The following is a 23,327-nucleotide window of genomic DNA, read 5'->3' as shown; positions in this document are numbered from 1 at the left end:
CATTATGAAAAAAGAACAGATTTCAACAATTTATATCATACCTATTTCATTACTGTGTGATTCTTAGTCTGTGCTGTGTGACTATTTGAGTACTTTGAATATCCCAAGCAGTGACGTTGTGTATTTCATGGATGACGTCAAGTTTTGAGTCACTGTTACTGATAAAAATCTTGTTGCTATGTTGTTTTTTAAAATACCTTGCACAATGCACCTCTTAAAATATAGCCAGATTACCAATATCACTATACTGATTTTATGGGAAAATGGAAATAATGACCAGGAAAGGCAATTTTCCTCAAATTATGCATTTCTCTGAAATATGCCATAATTTAATTTATGGTCTCACTAACCACTTCTAACATTTCCATTACTTTACATGTTAAAAAAGTAATTTTCAAAGTCTCACTGTGAATTCCCAGGACAAATGACATCTTAAAGCTGCATACCGTTGCGAAGCTTGGGAAATAAGGCTTCCAAAATCATTATGCTAATGGTACGATCATAGTAGAAATTCTTCACAAAATTTACTTGAATAAATAATACTGAAAATCCACATTTTTACCTGTTCTGCTAACTGACAGCATGGAGGCAAATTACTCACACATGTAAACAATATTCATACACTTTTGTAGTTAATTACATATGATTTTAAAGTACACATTCTCAGCTTTATTTTGACTACTTTTAATCATAATACACACAAATATTGCACTTACAATGCATATGTCTAGGTTCAGTGTGTTTTTGGTACTACATAGGGGGGGGGGGGGGGGTGGCCATTTGACCCGGAAGTGGTTAGTGAGACCTAAGCCATGTTGGAGTTGTTGCCCTTTTTCAATGATTATTGCCATTTTCAATGTTATTTCTTTCAAAAATCTTCTCCTCTGACACTACTTGACTAATTGAAACCAAACTTGGTGTGAATGTTCCTTGGGGTATCCTGCATAGAACTAATGTGGGAATTTTTTGGTGAAAAACATTGCCGCTGTTACTAAAAATAGAACATAGGGGTCAGACAGTACTTTTTTCACATAGATCTCCAAAACCGTTAGGTTTAGCAAAATTCTTACGATAGCTGAAATGATCCATATTATTAGGACTACAAAAGTCTTCAGGGATAAAAGTTGTCAGATGAGTTATTGCCCTTGAAAGGGGAAAAATGACTCCTTTTTTAACAGTTTTCAGTCAATATCTTGAGAACTATGATAGATTTAAAGAAACTTTCAATTGTTGAGAAGATCTTATGATAAGTCCTACCAAAGAATTCTTGAGTCAAAATTGTTGGACAACTTCTTGTTAAAATTTATTGCCTTTGAAAGGCAACATTTAACCAGGTGAGCGATTCAGGCTTCCGGGAGCCTCTTGTTTCTCTTCTTTTTTCTCGGGCATTGACAGAAAGAAGAAAGAAGAATTGAGTAGAAAAAAAAAATTTTTAAATTGATTTTTGCCTCAATGAGGTATTAAAATTTGCCAAAAAAATACAAAAATGCTTCAGTTTATCTCTTGGTGTCAAAAAGATTCAGAAATGGGAGGTATAAGGGTACCTGAAAATCATAGTTTAGTTGATTAGGGTGGGGGGTGTGCACGGGTGCTATCTCAGCTCATGTGCTATAGTTCCATGTGGGGTATAAGGGTTAGAACCACCCTTTTGATAATTTTGTCTTCTTGGTCTAATAGATTTCCCTTTAATCTGTTTCTTGTACCAATTGTTAGGCACATAACATTTTTTGTACTGAGGGGGAGGCTTGGTTTGTTATGGAAAAAATAAGATTACTCCAAATTTGAGCCATAAGTATTTTACTCAGTCATTGATTGAAAAAAAAATATTAATATTGTTTAATATTTCCACCATCCCTTAACAATATAGATATTCAAATACAATTTTTAACTACGGCTGCTGCTGAAAAAAAGAAATACTTTTCGTGTGTGGGCAAAAATTAACTCAACATTAAATCCGAGCCCCTTCAAAAAGAAAATGGTTTGTGTCTTACTTTCATATTACGCAAAAGAAATTCTTCACAGGGCAATGTTTGATTAGAATGCAGATGTCTAATCATGAATAGCTGGGCCAAAATTTTATGCGCATTCCAAGCTTGATACAGATCTCAATTTTAATAGCAATTAGCCAGGAAAAGAACTTGATCCCAAAGTCCCTGTTTTGCCCTTTATTGCTCAATAAGCACAACCCCCACAATCAATCAAAGCCTTTCTTTTAAGGATAGGTATGTCACCTTGAGGCTCTTTACTCAAGCTATTATCTGCAAAACAGGAAAATGTTTGTTTCTGATCCCTCATTCGTAATTAGTTCAAGTTGAAACCCTAAAATCAATCCCAGACTTTCTTTGGTGGTTTAATTTCATGAAAATTGATACACTCAATGTATACTAACATGAAAAATCTAGACGACCTGACGACAGCATGATACCATTATTCCACTGCAGTCAACGATGATGAAACTGACTATAGCATGATATCATTTTTCCACTGGTCAACAATGACAATAGCATGATGTCATTATTCCACCGCAGACAACAATGACGAAACTGACGAGAGCATGATACCATTACTCCATCACAGACGACACTGATGAAAGCGTAGTACCATTATTCCACCAGACAATGACGAAACTGACCATTGTTTAAACCATTATTCCACCAGACGACAGCATGGCACCATTATTCCACCAGACAACAATGATGAAACTGACTAAAGCATGATACCATTATTTCTCCGCAGACGATAATGACGAAACTGACGACAGCATGATACCATTATTCAAATACTGATAACAATGATGAACTGACGACAAGCGTGATACTATTATTCCACCGCAGACGACAATGACGACACTGATGAGAGCGTAGTACCATTATTCCACCACAGACAACAATGACGAAACTGACTATAGCATGATATCATTATTCCACCGCAGTCAACAATGACGATAGCATGATGTCATAATTCCATCGCAGACAACAATGACAAAACTGACTATAGCATGATACCATTATTTGATGGCAGACAACAATAACGAACTAACGACAGCGTGATACCATTATTCCACCGCAGTAAATTATCTGTTTCAAACTTTTCTTGTGTAAAATGTTGTTATACTAGTGAAATTGAAAGGAACCCTCTTTAATAAGGCCTCCAACATGGATCTCCTTAGTAGATACAATCAGGAAGACATGACCTCTTTAGTAGATAAAATCAGGAAAGCATGAAACATATCATCATATGGTAGCAATAAATTGGACACATCTTGACAAAACGTCAACAAGACCACACTTTAACAGCCCTTCCATTGACACTAGAGCTAAAGCCAAGAAGAGATAACATGGCGTCATACCATTGTGTTGGAAATGCGCAAAATTAACCCCTCACGGGAACATCTTCAGAAAATGGCCAGAGACAGGCCAGGACATTAAAACTAGCCCTTAAGGGCAAACAAAAAGAGATTTTCGTAAAATATGTTTTATTTTTTTTTTACACCAGCAGTCTGAATACTATTACATGACAATTTACACAAAAAAATATCAAATTTGCTTGGATTAGAAGTAAAATTCTGGATACTTGAAAAAATTCAGGAACAATAACTCTTCTCTTCTAATATGGAGGACTGCAATGGCTTGATAATGTTTCACAGTAATTTTGAATTGAAAGCATATTTAATTTACACATGATCAAAATTGACATACATGTATTATTAAGTTATTGCAAAAGTAACTTTAGAACTTTAACTTCTATAGCATTAAAAAAAAAAATACAAAAAAATTAAGTGGTAAATGTTGTTAAAATATTGTAATAAAGTGTACAAAAAAGAACAAAGAAAAAAAACCGAAACAAAACAAAAAAAAAACAAAAAAAACAATAAAAGTCCTCACTATGAAAAAAATCTTGATGATTCAAACTCTTGTTTGTTCACAGAAACAAAATTTTACTTCTGATGAATGATGGACAGCATTGACATGGAAGCAAAATGGATTATCTACCTTAGAACTACCTGTACAATGTAATACAATATACTTAAGAATTAATATTATTGGACTGCATCTCTGTTGATACTAAATAATTAAGTGTAAGTTTTAAATCAGGAAAAATGCATGTCCATAACCCACAAATATGACAGAATAATTTTACACAAGGATACTTTCTTTATTTGAAAAGATTATACTTTGATCTCTACATCAATAGATTTGTTCAGAATAATTTTTTAAGAGAATGTAAGAAAAAATAAATTTTTGACAGAATTAGCTGCCCTTGAAATGTTCATTCTATGTGCATTTCATAAAGATTATAACTCACCTTACCAAAATAATATGCTTTTAAAGCGCACTGCGGTGTGGTGTTAAAATAAAAAACAAGTAATATTGACATATAATTTTTCTTTTGCCTCCTAACAATGTTTTCCAATTTAGCCAATTACCAATAATGTTTTTAAATTTGGAAATCTCTACAACTGAATGAATAATTACAAATGAACACTACATGTACATGTATTTTATAAGTGTTATTAACTTCACACTTCAACATGCTGAAGTGCAAGTTCAAACAAATAATCAAAACACAATGTATAATACATGAAAAACCTTTGATAGCTTACTTCTGCATAAATGGAAGTTCTCACTAGAAAAAATCATTCCATCTCAAAAAAAGAATCTGAATAGGTTGCCTTTCATGCGATAATCTATATTGGCAGAGCACATAATTGAAGATTCCGTGAATCAGCAAAGTCTCTTGAACTATACGCAATCTTTAAATAGTTCATGTTTACTGTGTCCTGAAGATGAATACATATTCCACAGACTCTATTGGAATGTGTCACATTTTTGATGGACATTAAATATTAGGTTTGTCATTAATATCCATGTTGATCATGATAAAATATGTTATTATCGGAAAATCCAAATTCACTAAGTGTTTAAAACCCAACTTCCACCATGCCTTGGCCATCTACATGTAGATACACGAATATTGTTCCTAGTGTATCATAAGATAAATTCCAAATCATTCTACCATTCAATGTACATGAACATGTAATTCCATATGGCTAGGCCTCATTAGTTCTAAAATAAAAACTGGGTTTATTCATCTCAGGAAAAAGCCTTGTTAACAAGTCACTTGAGATTTCCTATTAAATTGTCAGACTTAGGTGGAATTGAACTATAAATAATTGATGTAAACATATTTACAGTGGGTATCCAGGGGGTTCATGGGGTGATGGAAAATTTGTGTTACATGTATCTTCATTCAAAATATCCAATGAGCAAATAATGACCTGAGTGCTCTTGGGGGACCCCCCTTTTTTTTAATTTTTTCAATCCAACTCTGCAAGTACATTGTACATACACACGAAAACGAAACATATATATTTACAAAAAAAAAATAAAAATAAAAAATAAACAAATATTGTAAATAAATAAATGTGCATTCTACTCATGCCATGTACATTTATATACTGATAAAAATTACATTTAAACGTAGATGATGTACTGTACACATGGTAAGTATTCAAGAAATCTCCATGTATTTACAATTAGTGAAAATAACTTCCAGTTTATTTACTTAAAGTCAAAAATATTTCAAATTTCAAGAAAAAAAATGAATATACATGTAACTTCAGAAGGATTTATAAATGTACATTACATGAAGATATGTATTTAAATTTAAAAAAAAATATATATTTGACTTGCATGTACATGTACAAGGATATCACAAGTTGTCAAAGTTGAAGGTGAAATGTCTTGTAAAACAATTCAAATCCTGGACAAAAATAAAAATAAAGTATAGTTTCCAAAAAAAAAATCAATCATTTTACTATATAAACTAATTTTGCATTATTTCTTTTAAAGATTTTTAATTAAGTTAATTGCAAAATGTATTACATTTATGTAAATAAAAAAGTAAAAAGTTATTAAAGATAATTAAGTATATAAATTAAAACATGTTTCTGAAAAACATTTCTTAGAAAAAAAAGATAATTTCTGATCAATTAAATCATTATAGATTAAACATATTTTATTTATCTTTATATCTGAATTTGTTTAATAAATTAATATTGTCTTAGTCAAGAGAAAAAAAAAACACCAAATCATTCCAAATGCACCATTCAAAGTACATATACATGTTATAATCTTATTAGTCATAAAAATATGAACTGGCATTGTTCCTCACATGAATCATTCATTAGATTTGAACTAATTATAAAATACAGGTATAGGTGTTAACATAATTACAGTGGCGGATCCAGGGGTTCAAGGTGTAACCCCCCCCAACCCCACACAAAATAATTATTAATTTTTGTAATCTATGGACCTTAATGAGCAGATAATAACCTGGCACCCCTCCCCTTTTTCATAATTTCTCCATCCGCCCCTGTTAGTGCTAAATATATAAAATCAAATACACATACATGTACATATATATTTAAATATCTTTCAATAATATACATATAATTGATATTTCAAGAAAAAAAAACAATAAAAGTTCTGAAATAAATCAACCATTTAAAAAAAATATGTTCATTTTAGTTGAAGCAATGAAGACTTATAAGGATATCACATGTTGCCAAAAAAAAATTCTATTAAATTAATTCAAACCATGACTAAAAAAATGCTACATGTACATTACATTACTGTACTTTTTTAATTATTGTTTTAAAGAAAGTTATTTTTAAAGGCCTACATCTAAATACTGGGTATGAATAAATCACTAATACAGTACATGTACATGTACTTAATTTTTACCACATTCATATTTTGATGTTGTAACTTGTAATGGTGTTAGATATTTACACAAAGTAATACTAGTATTAAAATTTTTAATTTTAATTATTTTCAGTTTTCAAACGAGAAAATTTCATTTATTTAGAAACATGAAAATGCAAATATATACAACAAAAGGCAAAAATTATTTTCAATGATGACACATCTACATGTATTTGACAATCTTGATGAAAACCAACACTGATTGATAAAAAAATATAAATTAAATTTATTTTACACTGTATTCAATTATTCAGTAAGAAATTTCTGTACTATTTGAAAGATTTTTTAATCAGTTAATAATTATCATATTTTTGTAATCTTATGCCAAGATAAAAGTAGAGAGTTCTGTCAAATATTGTTAAGATTTTTGAAAATAAAGTCCAAAAATTAAATCATGTTTCTTTTCTTTTAATCAAGTTAATTATCATAAGAACAAATATATGTTTATTTATGTCTGACAATTAAAAAAAAGGTGGACATGTCTGATATTATTAAAATTACTTTAGAAAAACAAACCTTATATACTCGAATTCACCTCAGCCTGTTTTTATTTTTTTAAATTATCTTATATCATATTTCTGCTATTTACATTTAATGAAAGAAAAACCCGAAGTTCCGAATGAAAATGTTACAACTGGTACCTAATATATAACTTACCACATATAGTATTCAATTGGCAGGGAACCAGACATGTGGCGGGAAATCATGGTATTTCAACTCTTCAATTGTGAGATAATAGGGAACATTTCAAAATATCCATAGAAACAAGATGGCGGATAAACAATACGCTCAATGCAAAATTCTCATAAAAAATAAATATGGAAATATTTCGATCTCGGAGGTAAGAACGAAAAATAATTGTATGAAAGTTGTAGTACAGAACGACATGAATAAAATGGAAATTTTTTTAAAAAGAACTTATGAGTAATTTAAAAGGTAATTAAAAAAAAAAACTGCACACAGGCTGAGGTGAATTCGAGTATACATATAAAAAATAAAACATGTTTTCTTACCTTGAAATCGAATTAATCTCAATAATTTGTTTATCTCAGTGTTGGTTCTCCATCAAAAGTCAATATACAGTAAATATCCTGACCACCTTATTCCAATCAACAACAGTGAGGAGATGGGTCACTTTATCATAATGTACACACTGAGGGCCATACAACCCATCATCTCCACTGACTACAACTACATGTTTATCTCCATCCCTTGAAATCAGTAATAAATTATCTTTGTCATAATTATACACAAAAATATTCTGGTGTTCATCCATTGATAATCCAACAGGAAATGACATTGTATTGTGATCCTTGAATGTGAAGATAACTCTGAGGTCAGAATCTAAGACAGTAACTGTGTTGTTGTTAGGACAGGTATAACATATTCTGTTGCCATCTGTGTCTATATATGAATCATAACGAACAGTCCGGTCTTTATGGAGTTTGTCTATTTTTTCTGTATCTATATTAATTTTTCGGATTCCTACCTGATGTACACAGAAGTATAAATGTCCATCACTATGTGTAATTCCACTGACTACACTCTTTATCTTAAGTGTTTTAATGATTTTACTCCTGTCTACATCTATGATGGAGATTGTTCTACGGCGAGGATTAGAAACAGCAACATGGTTCTCATTGATGACTGTTACATCCCATGCTGCTGGTGTTTCTCCATTAAATCTGACTGTTACATTCCATGGTCCTCCTCTATTAAATCTGACTGATGATTTGTGTTGACCATTACTGTGTAGTATGTTTACTACACCATTGTATGGATCAGTCAACACCAGGAGTCCATTAGGCAGCGTACAACAACCAGTACACCAACCTTGTCGTACTGTAAACTGTTGTTTAAGTGTCAGTTGTCTGGGGAATCTTGTCTTCACCTCTGCCTGACCTATGTTTGGTTTGTTTATGTCTATGGAGGTTGTTTGTTTTTCTCTTGATACTTTAATGTCACACAGAGTTTTTATTCCAAAAATTGTGTCGTCTGCTGTGATGTTTTCATTCATTTCTATGTCTGTATTATCCATGGCTCCTTTTTCAGATAATTTGTGTAAGATTTCTTCTGATTCTTGGACTTCTCTCTCCATTTGTTTTGTTGCTATGAATGTTTCGAAATTTGATGCCTGTTTCTTAATGAGTTCCTCCTGTTCCAATAATTCACCAAGTTTTCTTTTATTTGATTCCAGGATTTTTGTGGTGGCTTTGATTTCATTTACATTTTCATTTACAACTGACTCTAACTCTGATAGCGTTTTGTTTTCTAGTTTCTTAATTTGATCAATAAGATTTTGTGTTCTTTTTTTCACCTCTGCTGATAGTTTTTCCTTTTTTTCCTGTAGGTTTTTCATATTTTCTTCCCTATCAATGATTGCATTCAAGACAGCTTGATGATTTGTTTTTATATTGGTCCACAAATCCTCGAAAACTGCAGATGATTTTACTTCACAGATGACATCTTCTATATCTAAAGTGTCTTTACACTTTTTATGGGACTCCAGTCGACATTTTTGACAAATAACACAATCGTGTGATCTACAGTAATATTGATATCTTTGCTTGTGTTCTTCACAGTCGAGTTGAATTTTTTTGTCGATGAATGATGCCATTTTTCTGCAATATAAAGAGAAAAAATGAATTTTAATTTTAGTCCAGGAGACAATTCTCTTAAAATCAATTATATATTGCTTAGTATTTTTGGGATTTGGCATTGGTTATATTTTTTTGTTTTGACGGTGGTGGTCAAAGCAAAAAATTTTCTCCAGCGTCAAATCCAAAAACAGATAAAGCTTGTTACAAAATGTATTTTTAATCGACTTTTGAATGAGTTTAGACCTTTCATACAGGCTAAAATCAGTTACATATTTTTTATCAACTTTAGAATGAGTTTATATAAACCTTTCATCTTTCAACTACCCTGGACTTTTTATGAGCAACTTGGCAGGTGTTTCTAGAAAAGCAGAGGACACTTAATCTACTTTGTATGTATTATTTTATTTACATGTACTTCATGTTCTTTTTTTTTGGTATGTGTCTTCCATGTATTGTCTGTATTACTTTCTTTTGATTTCTGCTAGGACCTTGGTCCCTTTAATTACTATGATACAATGGGTTAACTCTCATGGAGTGGAGTGGTCAAAACACTAAGCCTCTTGACCTGACTTTGCAGATATGTACATCAGTCGTTCGAATTGTAGCGACAAATAGCAATATTTGACTCTTTTCTTGCTATTTGTCACTAATATTCAAATGACTGTGCGTACATGTATATTAAGCCCTTGTTTTCCGTTAAAAAAATCCAAAGTTATGATTAGACAGGTTAAACCTACTCCAGCAATGCCAGAGGCTATCTGGCAAGCTACTTTCTGACTTGGCGCCATCCTAAGAGTTGGGGTATGAGGGAACGGAATTCAAAATTCTTACGTTGTAGGAGTAAGGTTAAACTTCTCAGAAATCTCAAATTTAAGTACTGGCATGTCTAATCCCTTTCGGGATCGGTGGTGGTCAAAACAAAAATATATCTCCTGCACCGAATCCCAAAAGGTTACTGTCATGTCTTAATTTGGCACAACCGTATATATCAAGTTTGAAAATCAACACAGTTATTGAGGGACAATATGTTTGTATGACTTACAGACATGCAACACAGTCAGGGATTTAAATTAGCGGTGGTTCTGCGCCTTTCAGACAGACGCGGAGTTTCTGTTTCAATGATGACGTCAGTCTGCGAGTCTCACTAATTGACGACAAGAAGTGACAAAAAGCGACAAGAAACAACAAGTGGAATAGCGCAAAGAAATTTTGTTTTCATTTAAACAAAGACATACAATTGTTTATTTATGTGTTTGATTTAAAGCAAAACAAAACAAAACAAACCAAAACAAAACAAAAAAAAATAGGAAAATATTGTTTTTAAAAACCAGGAAAAGAATATTTTTCAGGTAAACATGTGAAAATAAAAGGTTGCTTGAAATTATTCCAAAATGATAGTAGCCTCATGAAGATTTTTTTTTTCATTAAAGAAAAATAATAATAAAAAAAGAAAGGGATAAATCAATAAAGTTACCGGAAAACTGACTTCAAAATATGTTATAAAGATTCAATTCTCTAATTTTTTAGAATAAGGCATATTGCTGAACTTGGTATTATTTTTGCAGTTTTCATATCTCTCTAGATAATAACCCATTTTATCATATATTTTGAACTAATTTCTTCTATAACAATGCATTTTGCAATATTTTTTTCTTTCATTAAGGAAAATATATAAACAGCTGCGCTTTAAAGTGCATGATACGTCCGTTGCCATTTTAACTTGTCCTTATGTTTTGGTGAATTTATATGATCAACTAGAAATACTGTGAATACCCTCCCCCCAGAAAAGTAAATAAAAAAATGCTAAAAAAATTGCACTATAAAGGCAACCTCAATATTAACTAAGTTTGTTGTCTTGAAAATTAGTAATAAATTATGTTTGTCATGATCACACAAAAATATTCTGCTGTTGATCCATTGATATTCCAAAAGGCCGTGACAACTGACTTCGAAATATGTCATCAAAATTCATTGAATATAAAAAGATATAATGAAGATAACAGTGATAGGGAATTATTTATGTAAATTTAAATGCTAACATATAAACAAGAAAATATTTAAAAAAAAAACAAGGTTGTCAGAAATTTAACACAATGTCGAGTTACCGGTAGTACTAATTACAACTATGCGCCTTGTATCAGTGGCTTGCGAAAAAATATATATGTATATATACTGTGATGCAGTAAAATTCTATATGATTCTGCAATAAATCAAAAATAAATAAAATTGCATTTTAGCTTAAGTAAATTGATAATGTCTTGATGTATTTATAAATTTAGCCGAAAGAAAGAAATATTTGTAATATTGAATAATACATAATCTGTGACAGGATAATAAATAGGTTTGAATTCGTTGGTACTTGCTTAATTGTCTTACTAATAATTTATGTAAACAACTGACACTTTATAGAGATTGGTAAAATGTATTTAATTGCTTTAGGTAATAGTTCCCATTGTTTAAGGATAAATACATTAAAACAATAAAGTAAACGTAATCTTACAAAACCAAACGTCTCATATACTCAGGCGTTATGAATATTCATATTTGGCCATTAAATAAAATTAAGAGATTGCTTTGGTAAATAAAGACAGATCCGACAGCACGTGATACTGGTTTTTTTAAGGGAGCTCAACCCAGCCCTGGTATCACTGTGTACGTTTAGGACAATAAAGAGTAAAAAGTTGATATCTTTATTTACCAGGTACGTGAACAATTTAAATTTGATATTTTATTTCCAACTTTTATAATTAGAATTTTAGAAGTAAAGTTTTTAGTTGAAGTTCCATTTAAAGCAACTAAGTAAATATAAATAATTAAATTCTTATTTATCAAAATAAATAAACGAAAAAGTATATTAATTAAATAAATAAAAGTATAAATAGTATTACGCTTATATTATTAAAAAATATATATTTCGATCATTACATGTGTACGTTTAGGACAATAAAGAGTAAAAACTTGATATCTTCATTTACCAGGCCAGCCTCGAAAGCATGCAGTGTCCGATGGGCCACGGACACAAAACAAAAATAAACGTATGCCAGAGTCACAGCAAGAAAATACCACCACCGCTCCACCAGACTCTACCATTAACTAGTTTTCCCCAAACACCAACATGTCACTCGAAAAGAAAACTATAGTGACTGTCCATAAAAACGTGTCGGGGGGGGGGGGGGGGCAGTCGACATCTCGAGGAGCCATGCCATGCCCTCGACCTCTCAGCTCCGACCACACAATTTACGACATACCAATACACCTAATTTTTTAGAGTAAGGCATATTGCTAAACTTGGTATTATTTTCTCAAGTTTTCATATCTCTCTAGATAATAACCTATTCTATAATATATTTTGAACTAAGTTCTTCTATAACAATGCATGTTGCTATATTTTTCTTTAAAGAAAAAAATCACCCTTTCTTTTAATCATACTACTTAATATTGTTTCCAAATAATTTCCTTTTTTTATTTCACATAAAACATGTTTTCATACTTTTATCAATTTGAAAACACATCAAATCAAATCTAATATATATAGATATAGTTTCTTTATGAATTGTGGTATCTAATTTGTTCAAACAGTTCATTGGTCAAATTGAAAAGATATTTTTTTAAATCTTAAATTTGTATCAGTTGACTTTCGTTTTTTTTCTAAATTTTCCTAAAAATAATTAACTCATTTTTTCAATAATTATCTCATTTTTTTCCTATGTCACTTTATTTTGCCTATAAATGAAAAAAAAATTGTCGCTTTAATTTCTCGAATTCTTGACCTTTCTTGTCCTCACTTGACACCTCTTGTCACTAATTAACTATAAATTTCTATAGGAACATTTTGTTATAGTTTGCCAAACAATGCGACATTGAGTCACGGTAAGATAGCTGGCACGAAACCACAATTAATTTTCCCACTGTCTTCTTCATAGCCTTTCTGTAATTTAAAAAAATTCCACCGGCGCAATTCAATTCAGATTTTCAGGGACGTTAATTTGAACCTTCCAACAACTTATATAAAAAATATAAAAAAATTTACCATTATTTTTTCAAATTTTATGCATAAACACAGAGATACCCTAAAAAATGACCCAAAATGGCTTCTGGATGTCACAAACTTGACCTTTTTTGACCTCACCAAATCACAACCTAAATGTCAAATTTCTCATTTCAACACATCTACTAAAATAATTTCATTATTCCTCTTCCATTTGAGCACAAAAAGTATGAGAAATTCTGAAAGGAAGTGTTTCTAAAAATTTTTTGAAAAATCCCCTATTATTATAGGAACTATATTCGTATACAACGAAAAGCTAAGGGCAGATAATTGTGGTCTCGTACCTATTAGATGCGCTAAAGTTAAAATACTGTAATAAAAAACCATCTTCTGTTATTTCATCATATTTCCAATCATTCTGCAAAGTTTCGATCAAATCGGCTCATTATCATGTCCACAAACCAGCTTCAAAGACAGCTACCCAAAACTGTTTGCAGCTCTTCTTTCTTATCTGAAAAATTCCAAAAGTTAGATATGACCACTTTTATCAATATTGCAATAACTTTTTTACTTTTGGAGATATTTTCACAAACTAAAGTGTTTTTTTCTCTTGGATAATTATAGTATTTGAATTACAAATTTTCTTTTATCAAAATAGTTTTAAAGTGGTTTAATTTTTTTTTTCAAATTCCAAATATGGAAAAAAATAGAATTGAATCAAATGAAGCTAAAATTAAAAATACTTCTACTTCATAAAAAATATAGAAAAAAATATTGTAAATTACTTTAATAATTCAGAAAACAGCCCCAATTTACAGATTCTTGATAAGTTGAAAAGTATTTGTGTAAATAATTATTTTCTACAGGTGGCAATATGACCAATAATCTAAAGGCTCAGGGTTGCATACTCATACATAAAGTTCTTCAGATAAGAAAATTTTTGAATAATTACACAGGTATTTTAGGAAATTTTCATCACAGCAAGTTTTTTTCTTCACATTTTAAAGAAAACAAAATTGATTTATCACATTTGGGTCTCAAAGAACGAAAATTATAATATAGTGGTGCAAAAATGGTCAATTTAATTTTTTTTTTTTTTTCTAAAGGCATTTTATTTTTTTTTACTAGTATCTACTTAAAAAGTACAAAAACAATCCCAAATCAAATATTTGTTATCAATAATACGGAATTAAACCACCATATTGGCTTTCCTTTGATGATTCTTTGAAAACCCCCCATCACTCAGGGGGCAGTCTAGTATCCTATTAGGATCAAATTATCTGATCTAATGAGTAAAAGACTGCACCCTGAGCCTTATTAGAACTAAGTAAACATTGTCAGCATCTAGAAATTCTCACCTAAACTATCAAAAGAACCAAAAAGTACAAATAGTAGCCCTTTCGAGACTAAAATCATACCAAATTTTGTTGCGGAACCATACAAGAAGAAGATTCAAATATGTTTACTGATGGTAATACTCCACACAACAAAGGCAAAACTGGTCTAGCAGGAAGCCACAAGGTTAGTAATGCTGGACGGTTCAAGAAAGGTCATACTCCGTGGTCGAAAGGTCTCGTTTTTGAGAATGCAGTTTCATCAGATGAAGAAGAGTCAAAAGCTTACATCCGAATGAATCTGCAAGATCACCAACAAGACGACATCAAAGCTGATTCCGTATCCAGGACTGACAGCTCACAAGTGGTAAAAGAAGTTGGAAGTGGTGTGATTAAATCCAGTATGATCCTGCGGCCACGGTTCCTGAAAGCAGACAAAGAAAAGGTGACATCAAATAATTCTCATATTATTGAGAGTGAAAAGATGTTTGACATGTTCAACTTGGCGTACCAACAGCACAGGGAAACACCAAAAACTTGTAAGAGGCCATGGATGGAGCCACATAGTGACAGAAAATGGGGTGCCTGTATCATGTACAGAGTTCGGTGTGCAAACTGTTGGTTTGTGACTCCAACACTAGCAAAGTTGTACTCAGAAGTTGAAAACAACAAGCCAGGGCCAAATCCAGCCGGTACTAACATTGCGCTAGTTTCAGCAGGACTAGATAGTCCAATAGGAAGCACCAAGACCCAGGAGATTTTAGCGCGTGTAAGTGTTCCACCTCCATGCAAGAGTGGTATGCAGAGAAACACCGACCGAATTTCTAAAGTTATGGTAAAGCAGAACAAGGACGACATGAAAGATAAGGTTGAACAAGTGAAGGCATACAACAAAAAGAAGGGACAACCAGAAAATGTGATAGATGTGACCTTAGATGGCAGGTACCCAACTGCAACAAGGTCCAGCAGGAAGAAACCAGGGTTAAATGCATCACAGGCACAGATGCTTGCGATTGAACAAAATACTCCATGGCAGTTTGTAGTCGCATCATCTTCACTAAACCAGCTATGTTGGAAGGGAGCTTGGCTCAGAGGAAAGGGATTTGATGCAGAGTGCCCAGGCCATGAAGACTGTACTGCTACCCTTCATAGAACTATACCAATATCAGAATATGCCATGGGAAAAGAAATTGGAAATCAGCTTGCACTGCAAGGTATGCTTATCCGTTATGCCACAACAGATGGAGATGCACGTTCCGCTAAAGGAGTAGAAGATGCCATACATGTACTGTATCCTATGTGGGAAGTGCAGAGACTGGCGGACCCAGTACATCTAAGCCAACATCAATTCCGAGCGGGAATGCGAGCTGAGTTTAGTGAGACCATGTTTCATGGACAAACTAAAGAAGAGAACAAAGACTTGAAGAAAATGTTTAGCCTGGACTTGAAGTGTCGCAGTTCCATGATATTGAACCAGTTAATGAATGAATATAACAAGGACACAGAAAAAGTATGTAAAAAATTACCTACCATCCTTTCAACTACAGTCCAGTGTTATGGTGGAGACTGTTCATCTTGCCTGAAGGAGTCTGTGGTATGCAAAGGTACAGTCAGTGATAACTGGTGGACTAGATCCTTTTACCTAAGCACTTACAACATCACTGTGCTGAAAATAGATGAAATTGATGAAATTATACTGCTAGAACTACTGAAAATGATACTTAGTGAGGAAGCAGTCAATAGCATGAGAATGTTCCACACAACAAATAAAAATGAAGGAGTTCATCGTGCATTGAGTGTGAGTTTACCAAAAAATGTAACTCATGGAAAAAACATGGAAGGCAGACTTCATTCTGCAATACACAGGACCAACAACAGACCTGGTACATCAGCCAAGATGAAAAGCAAAGAGTTGAACATTAAAGTGTCCGAAGACTGTGAGACCTTCTTTGATAAAATGGACAGAGAGTATACTTACAAAAGGAATTATGAGCAGAAACCTGAAGTAAAGATAAGAAGGTTACAACAGACAGCTGTCAGACTGGAGGAACACAAGATTCATAAAGAGCTCCACAAAAAGAGACCAGACTATGTAAAAGGGCAACTAGATCCTGTACCAGATGAGATGATGCATGATGCATGCTGCAAGAAGAAGATGCCTAAGTAAAAGACAGACAGCTTAAAAAAATCAAAGGTCCTTTTAACGACCACCCAAATCTTTCAAAAAGATTTCTTATATTGATACGAATAAAATGAAATTTAATGAATAAATGAACACTTTCCCCTGCCCATTTTCTTTTAAATCCATTAAAATACCTAAATTATTATCTGGCATCTTAAGGTGCACTAAACAGGGGGGAAAGGGGGCAATGTGACCTATACATTCCCCTTTCGACACACATGTTTGCCTACTGTTGTTGATACCATGTGGTTCCAACACCAGATGAGCTACATTTATGCATTTGGTATTGTGGCACAGGTGTGATACATCAACAGCTGCTAACTGTGCAGCCCTATGCTGTATCATGTATGCAAGCCTGTGCACATATAATAATTTCCACCCAATGGCACCAGGAAATCTACAATTTATGACCCCATATTTGCCATTTGGTGTACATGACCCTGTCCAAATAAAACACTCTCCATTTAGCCCAAGGGCACATTTTTCCTCTAGCTTTTGATGATACTTCTGAAAAAAGGCATCCATTTTGTAAAGTTACTTTTTCAAGCAAGATTGAGTAGGAATATTTCTCAAAACGAGGATTTGGTACTCCTCAAAACCACAAAAAAAGTCCAAATTTGAGATATCCATCTCCTATCTTTTGAAAAATGGCTAAATTATGCAAAATTTCCTCAAAATATAGTAAATTTGATATATTTCAATAGTACTGTACCTCTACTACACATATGAAACATAAAAATACTCACCAGTATAAAAATGTAGCCATATCAGCTGTTTTTGTATGCAAACATACCTCTCTATTAGATGCGCTAAAGTTAAAATACTGTAATAAAAAACCATCTTCTGTTATTTCATCATATTTCCAATCATTCTGCAAAGTTTCGATCAAATCGGCTCATTATCATGTCCACAAACCAGCTTCAAAGACAGCTACCCAAAACTGTTTGCAGCTCTTCTTTCTTATCTGAAAAATTCCAAAAGTTAGATATGACCACTTTTATCAATATTGCAATAACTTTTTTACTTTTGGAGATATTTTCACAAACTAAAGTGTTTTTTTCTCTTGGATAATTATAGTATTTGAATTACAAATTTTCTTTTATCAAAATAGTTTTAAAGTGGTTTAATTTTTTTTTTCAAATTCCAAATATGGAAAAAAATAGAATTGAATCAAATGAAGCTAAAATTAAAAATACTTCTACTTCATAAAAAATATAGAAAAAAATATTGTAAATTACTTTAATAATTCAGAAAACAGCCCCAATTTACAGATTCTTGATAAGTTGAAAAGTATTTGTGTAAATAATTATTTTCTACAGGTGGCAATATGACCAATAATCTAAAGGCTCAGGGTTGCATACTCATACATAAAGTTCTTCAGATAAGAAAATTTTTGAATAATTACACAGGTATTTTAGGAAATTTTCATCACAGCAAGTTTTTTTCTTCACATTTTAAAGAAAACAAAATTGATTTATCACATTTGGGTCTCAAAGAACGAAAATTATAATATAGTGGTGCAAAAATGGTCAATTTAATTTTTTTTTTTTTTTCTAAAGGCATTTTATTTTTTTTTACTAGTATCTACTTAAAAAGTACAAAAACAATCCCAAATCAAATATTTGTTATCAATAATACGGAATTAAACCACCATATTGGCTTTCCTTTGATGATTCTTTGAAAACCCCCCATCACTCAGGGGGCAGTCTAGTATCCTATTAGGATCAAATTATCTGATCTAATGAGTAAAAGACTGCACCCTGAGCCTTATTAGAACTAAGTAAACATTGTCAGCATCTAGAAATTCTCACCTAAACTATCAAAAGAACCAAAAAGTACAAATAGTAGCCCTTTCGAGACTAAAATCATACCAAATTTTGTTGCGGAACCATACAAGAAGAAGATTCAAATATGTTTACTGATGGTAATACTCCACACAACAAAGGCAAAACTGGTCTAGCAGGAAGCCACAAGGTTAGTAATGCTGGACGGTTCAAGAAAGGTCATACTCCGTGGTCGAAAGGTCTCGTTTTTGAGAATGCAGTTTCATCAGATGAAGAAGAGTCAAAAGCTTACATCCGAATGAATCTGCAAGATCACCAACAAGACGACATCAAAGCTGATTCCGTATCCAGGACTGACAGCTCACAAGTGGTAAAAGAAGTTGGAAGTGGTGTGATTAAATCCAGTATGATCCTGCGGCCACGGTTCCTGAAAGCAGACAAAGAAAAGGTGACATCAAATAATTCTCATATTATTGAGAGTGAAAAGATGTTTGACATGTTCAACTTGGCGTACCAACAGCACAGGGAAACACCAAAAACTTGTAAGAGGCCATGGATGGAGCCACATAGTGACAGAAAATGGGGTGCCTGTATCATGTACAGAGTTCGGTGTGCAAACTGTTGGTTTGTGACTCCAACACTAGCAAAGTTGTACTCAGAAGTTGAAAACAACAAGCCAGGGCCAAATCCAGCCGGTACTAACATTGCGCTAGTTTCAGCAGGACTAGATAGTCCAATAGGAAGCACCAAGACCCAGGAGATTTTAGCGCGTGTAAGTGTTCCACCTCCATGCAAGAGTGGTATGCAGAGAAACACCGACCGAATTTCTAAAGTTATGGTAAAGCAGAACAAGGACGACATGAAAGATAAGGTTGAACAAGTGAAGGCATACAACAAAAAGAAGGGACAACCAGAAAATGTGATAGATGTGACCTTAGATGGCAGGTACCCAACTGCAACAAGGTCCAGCAGGAAGAAACCAGGGTTAAATGCATCACAGGCACAGATGCTTGCGATTGAACAAAATACTCCATGGCAGTTTGTAGTCGCATCATCTTCACTAAACCAGCTATGTTGGAAGGGAGCTTGGCTCAGAGGAAAGGGATTTGATGCAGAGTGCCCAGGCCATGAAGACTGTACTGCTACCCTTCATAGAACTATACCAATATCAGAATATGCCATGGGAAAAGAAATTGGAAATCAGCTTGCACTGCAAGGTATGCTTATCCGTTATGCCACAACAGATGGAGATGCACGTTCCGCTAAAGGAGTAGAAGATGCCATACATGTACTGTATCCTATGTGGGAAGTGCAGAGACTGGCGGACCCAGTACATCTAAGCCAACATCAATTCCGAGCGGGAATGCGAGCTGAGTTTAGTGAGACCATGTTTCATGGACAAACTAAAGAAGAGAACAAAGACTTGAAGAAAATGTTTAGCCTGGACTTGAAGTGTCGCAGTTCCATGATATTGAACCAGTTAATGAATGAATATAACAAGGACACAGAAAAAGTATGTAAAAAATTACCTACCATCCTTTCAACTACAGTCCAGTGTTATGGTGGAGACTGTTCATCTTGCCTGAAGGAGTCTGTGGTATGCAAAGGTACAGTCAGTGATAACTGGTGGACTAGATCCTTTTACCTAAGCACTTACAACATCACTGTGCTGAAAATAGATGAAATTGATGAAATTATACTGCTAGAACTACTGAAAATGATACTTAGTGAGGAAGCAGTCAATAGCATGAGAATGTTCCACACAACAAATAAAAATGAAGGAGTTCATCGTGCATTGAGTGTGAGTTTACCAAAAAATGTAACTCATGGAAAAAACATGGAAGGCAGACTTCATTCTGCAATACACAGGACCAACAACAGACCTGGTACATCAGCCAAGATGAAAAGCAAAGAGTTGAACATTAAAGTGTCCGAAGACTGTGAGACCTTCTTTGATAAAATGGACAGAGAGTATACTTACAAAAGGAATTATGAGCAGAAACCTGAAGTAAAGATAAGAAGGTTACAACAGACAGCTGTCAGACTGGAGGAACACAAGATTCATAAAGAGCTCCACAAAAAGAGACCAGACTATGTAAAAGGGCAACTAGATCCTGTACCAGATGAGCTGATGCATGATGCATACTGCAAGAAGAAGATGCCTAAGTAAAAGACAGACAGCTTAAAAAAATCAAAGGTCCTTTTAAGGACCACCCAAATCTTTCAAAAAGATTTCTTATATTGATACGAATAAAATGAAATTTAATGAATAAATGAACACTTTCCCCTGCCCATTTTCTTTTAAATCCATTAAAATACCTAAATTATTATCTGGCATCTTAAGGTGCACTAAACAGGGGGGAAAGGGGGCAATGTGACCTATACATTCCCCTTTCGACACACATGTTTGCCTACTGTTGTTGATACCATGTGGTTCCAACACCAGATGAGCTACATTTATGCATTTGGTATTGTGGCACAGGTGTGATACATCAACAGCTGCTAACTGTGCAGCCCTATGCTGTATCATGTATGCAAGCCTGTGCACATATAATAATTTCCACCCAATGGCACCAGGAAATCTACAATTTATGACCCCATATTTGCCATTTGGTGTACATGACCCTGTCCAAATAAAACACTCTCCATTTAGCCCAAGGGCACATTTTTCCTCTAGCTTTTGATGATACTTCTGAAAAAAGGCATCCATTTTGTAAAGTTACTTTTTCAAGCAAGATTGAGTAGGAATATTTCTCAAAACGAGGATTTGGTACTCCTCAAAACCACAAAAAAAGTCCAAATTTGAGATATCCATCTCCTATCTTTTGAAAAATGGCTAAATTATGCAAAATTTCCTCAAAATATAGTAAATTTGATATATTTCAATAGTACTGTACCTCTACTACACATATGAAACATAAAAATACTCACCAGTATAAAAATGTAGCCATATCAGCTGTTTTTGTATGCAAACATACCTCTCTATTAGATGCGCTAAAGTTAAAATACTGTAATAAAAAACCATCTTCTGTTATTTCATCATATTTCCAATCATTCTGCAAAGTTTCGATCAAATCGGCTCATTATCATGTCCACAAACCAGCTTCAAAGACAGCTACCCAAAACTGTTTGCAGCTCTTCTTTCTTATCTGAAAAATTCCAAAAGTTAGATATGACCACTTTTATCAATATTGCAATAACTTTTTTACTTTTGGAGATATTTTCACAAACTAAAGTGTTTTTTTCTCTTGGATAATTATAGTATTTGAATTACAAATTTTCTTTTATCAAAATAGTTTTAAAGTGGTTTAATTTTTTTTTTCAAATTCCAAATATGGAAAAAAATAGAATTGAATCAAATGAAGCTAAAATTAAAAATACTTCTACTTCATAAAAAATATAGAAAAAAATATTGTAAATTACTTTAATAATTCAGAAAACAGCCCCAATTTACAGATTCTTGATAAGTTGAAAAGTATTTGTGTAAATAATTATTTTCTACAGGTGGCAATATGACCAATAATCTAAAGGCTCAGGGTTGCATACTCATACATAAAGTTCTTCAGATAAGAAAATTTTTGAATAATTACACAGGTATTTTAGGAAATTTTCATCACAGCAAGTTTTTTTCTTCACATTTTAAAGAAAACAAAATTGATTTATCACATTTGGGTCTCAAAGAACGAAAATTATAATATAGTGGTGCAAAAATGGTCAATTTAATTTTTTTTTTTTTTTCTAAAGGCATTTTATTTTTTTTTACTAGTATCTACTTAAAAAGTACAAAAACAATCCCAAATCAAATATTTGTTATCAATAATACGGAATTAAACCACCATATTGGCTTTCCTTTGATGATTCTTTGAAAACCCCCCATCACTCAGGGGGCAGTCTAGTATCCTATTAGGATCAAATTATCTGATCTAATGAGTAAAAGACTGCACCCTGAGCCTTATTAGAACTAAGTAAACATTGTCAGCATCTAGAAATTCTCACCTAAACTATCAAAAGAACCAAAAAGTACAAATAGTAGCCCTTTCGAGACTAAAATCATACCAAATTTTGTTGCGGAACCATACAAGAAGAAGATTCAAATATGTTTACTGATGGTAATACTCCACACAACAAAGGCAAAACTGGTCTAGCAGGAAGCCACAAGGTTAGTAATGCTGGACGGTTCAAGAAAGGTCATACTCCGTGGTCGAAAGGTCTCGTTTTTGAGAATGCAGTTTCATCAGATGAAGAAGAGTCAAAAGCTTACATCCGAATGAATCTGCAAGATCACCAACAAGACGACATCAAAGCTGATTCCGTATCCAGGACTGACAGCTCACAAGTGGTAAAAGAAGTTGGAAGTGGTGTGATTAAATCCAGTATGATCCTGCGGCCACGGTTCCTGAAAGCAGACAAAGAAAAGGTGACATCAAATAATTCTCATATTATTGAGAGTGAAAAGATGTTTGACATGTTCAACTTGGCGTACCAACAGCACAGGGAAACACCAAAAACTTGTAAGAGGCCATGGATGGAGCCACATAGTGACAGAAAATGGGGTGCCTGTATCATGTACAGAGTTCGGTGTGCAAACTGTTGGTTTGTGACTCCAACACTAGCAAAGTTGTACTCAGAAGTTGAAAACAACAAGCCAGGGCCAAATCCAGCCGGTACTAAC

At 33.1% G+C, this 23,327-nt stretch overlaps 1 protein-coding gene across 2 annotated transcripts in view; it reads right to left on the bottom strand.

Annotated features, from left to right (window-relative positions):
* Nucleotides 1-3,458: 3,458 nt before the first annotated feature.
* Nucleotides 3,459-23,327, bottom strand: part of LOC148599203 (uncharacterized) — a 32,032-nt gene continuing 12,163 nt past the window's right edge. Inside the window, exons 1-2 of one of the 2 annotated variants that reach the window (XM_088559531.1) lie at nt 10,410-10,534; nt 3,459-9,388 (exon numbers count right to left, since the gene is read on the bottom strand). In XM_088559531.1, coding sequence (XP_088415657.1) covers nt 7,840-9,384 — 1,545 coding nt within the window. In that variant the 5' untranslated portion in view covers nt 9,385-9,388; nt 10,410-10,534 and the 3' untranslated portion in view covers nt 3,459-7,839. Of the gene's footprint in view, nt 9,389-10,409; nt 10,535-23,327 lie in introns of those variants that run through there. The other variant, XM_088559530.1, reaches the window with a different exon arrangement.

This window comes from Perna viridis, chromosome 13 (genome assembly GCF_037379345.1).
Source record: "Perna viridis isolate PV_CMFRI_1.1 ecotype Kerala chromosome 13, ASM3737934v1, whole genome shotgun sequence".
In the NCBI taxonomy this organism is placed as follows: Eukaryota; Metazoa; Mollusca; class Bivalvia; order Mytilida; family Mytilidae; genus Perna; species Perna viridis.
This window is presented reverse-complemented; position numbering and strand designations above follow the sequence as displayed.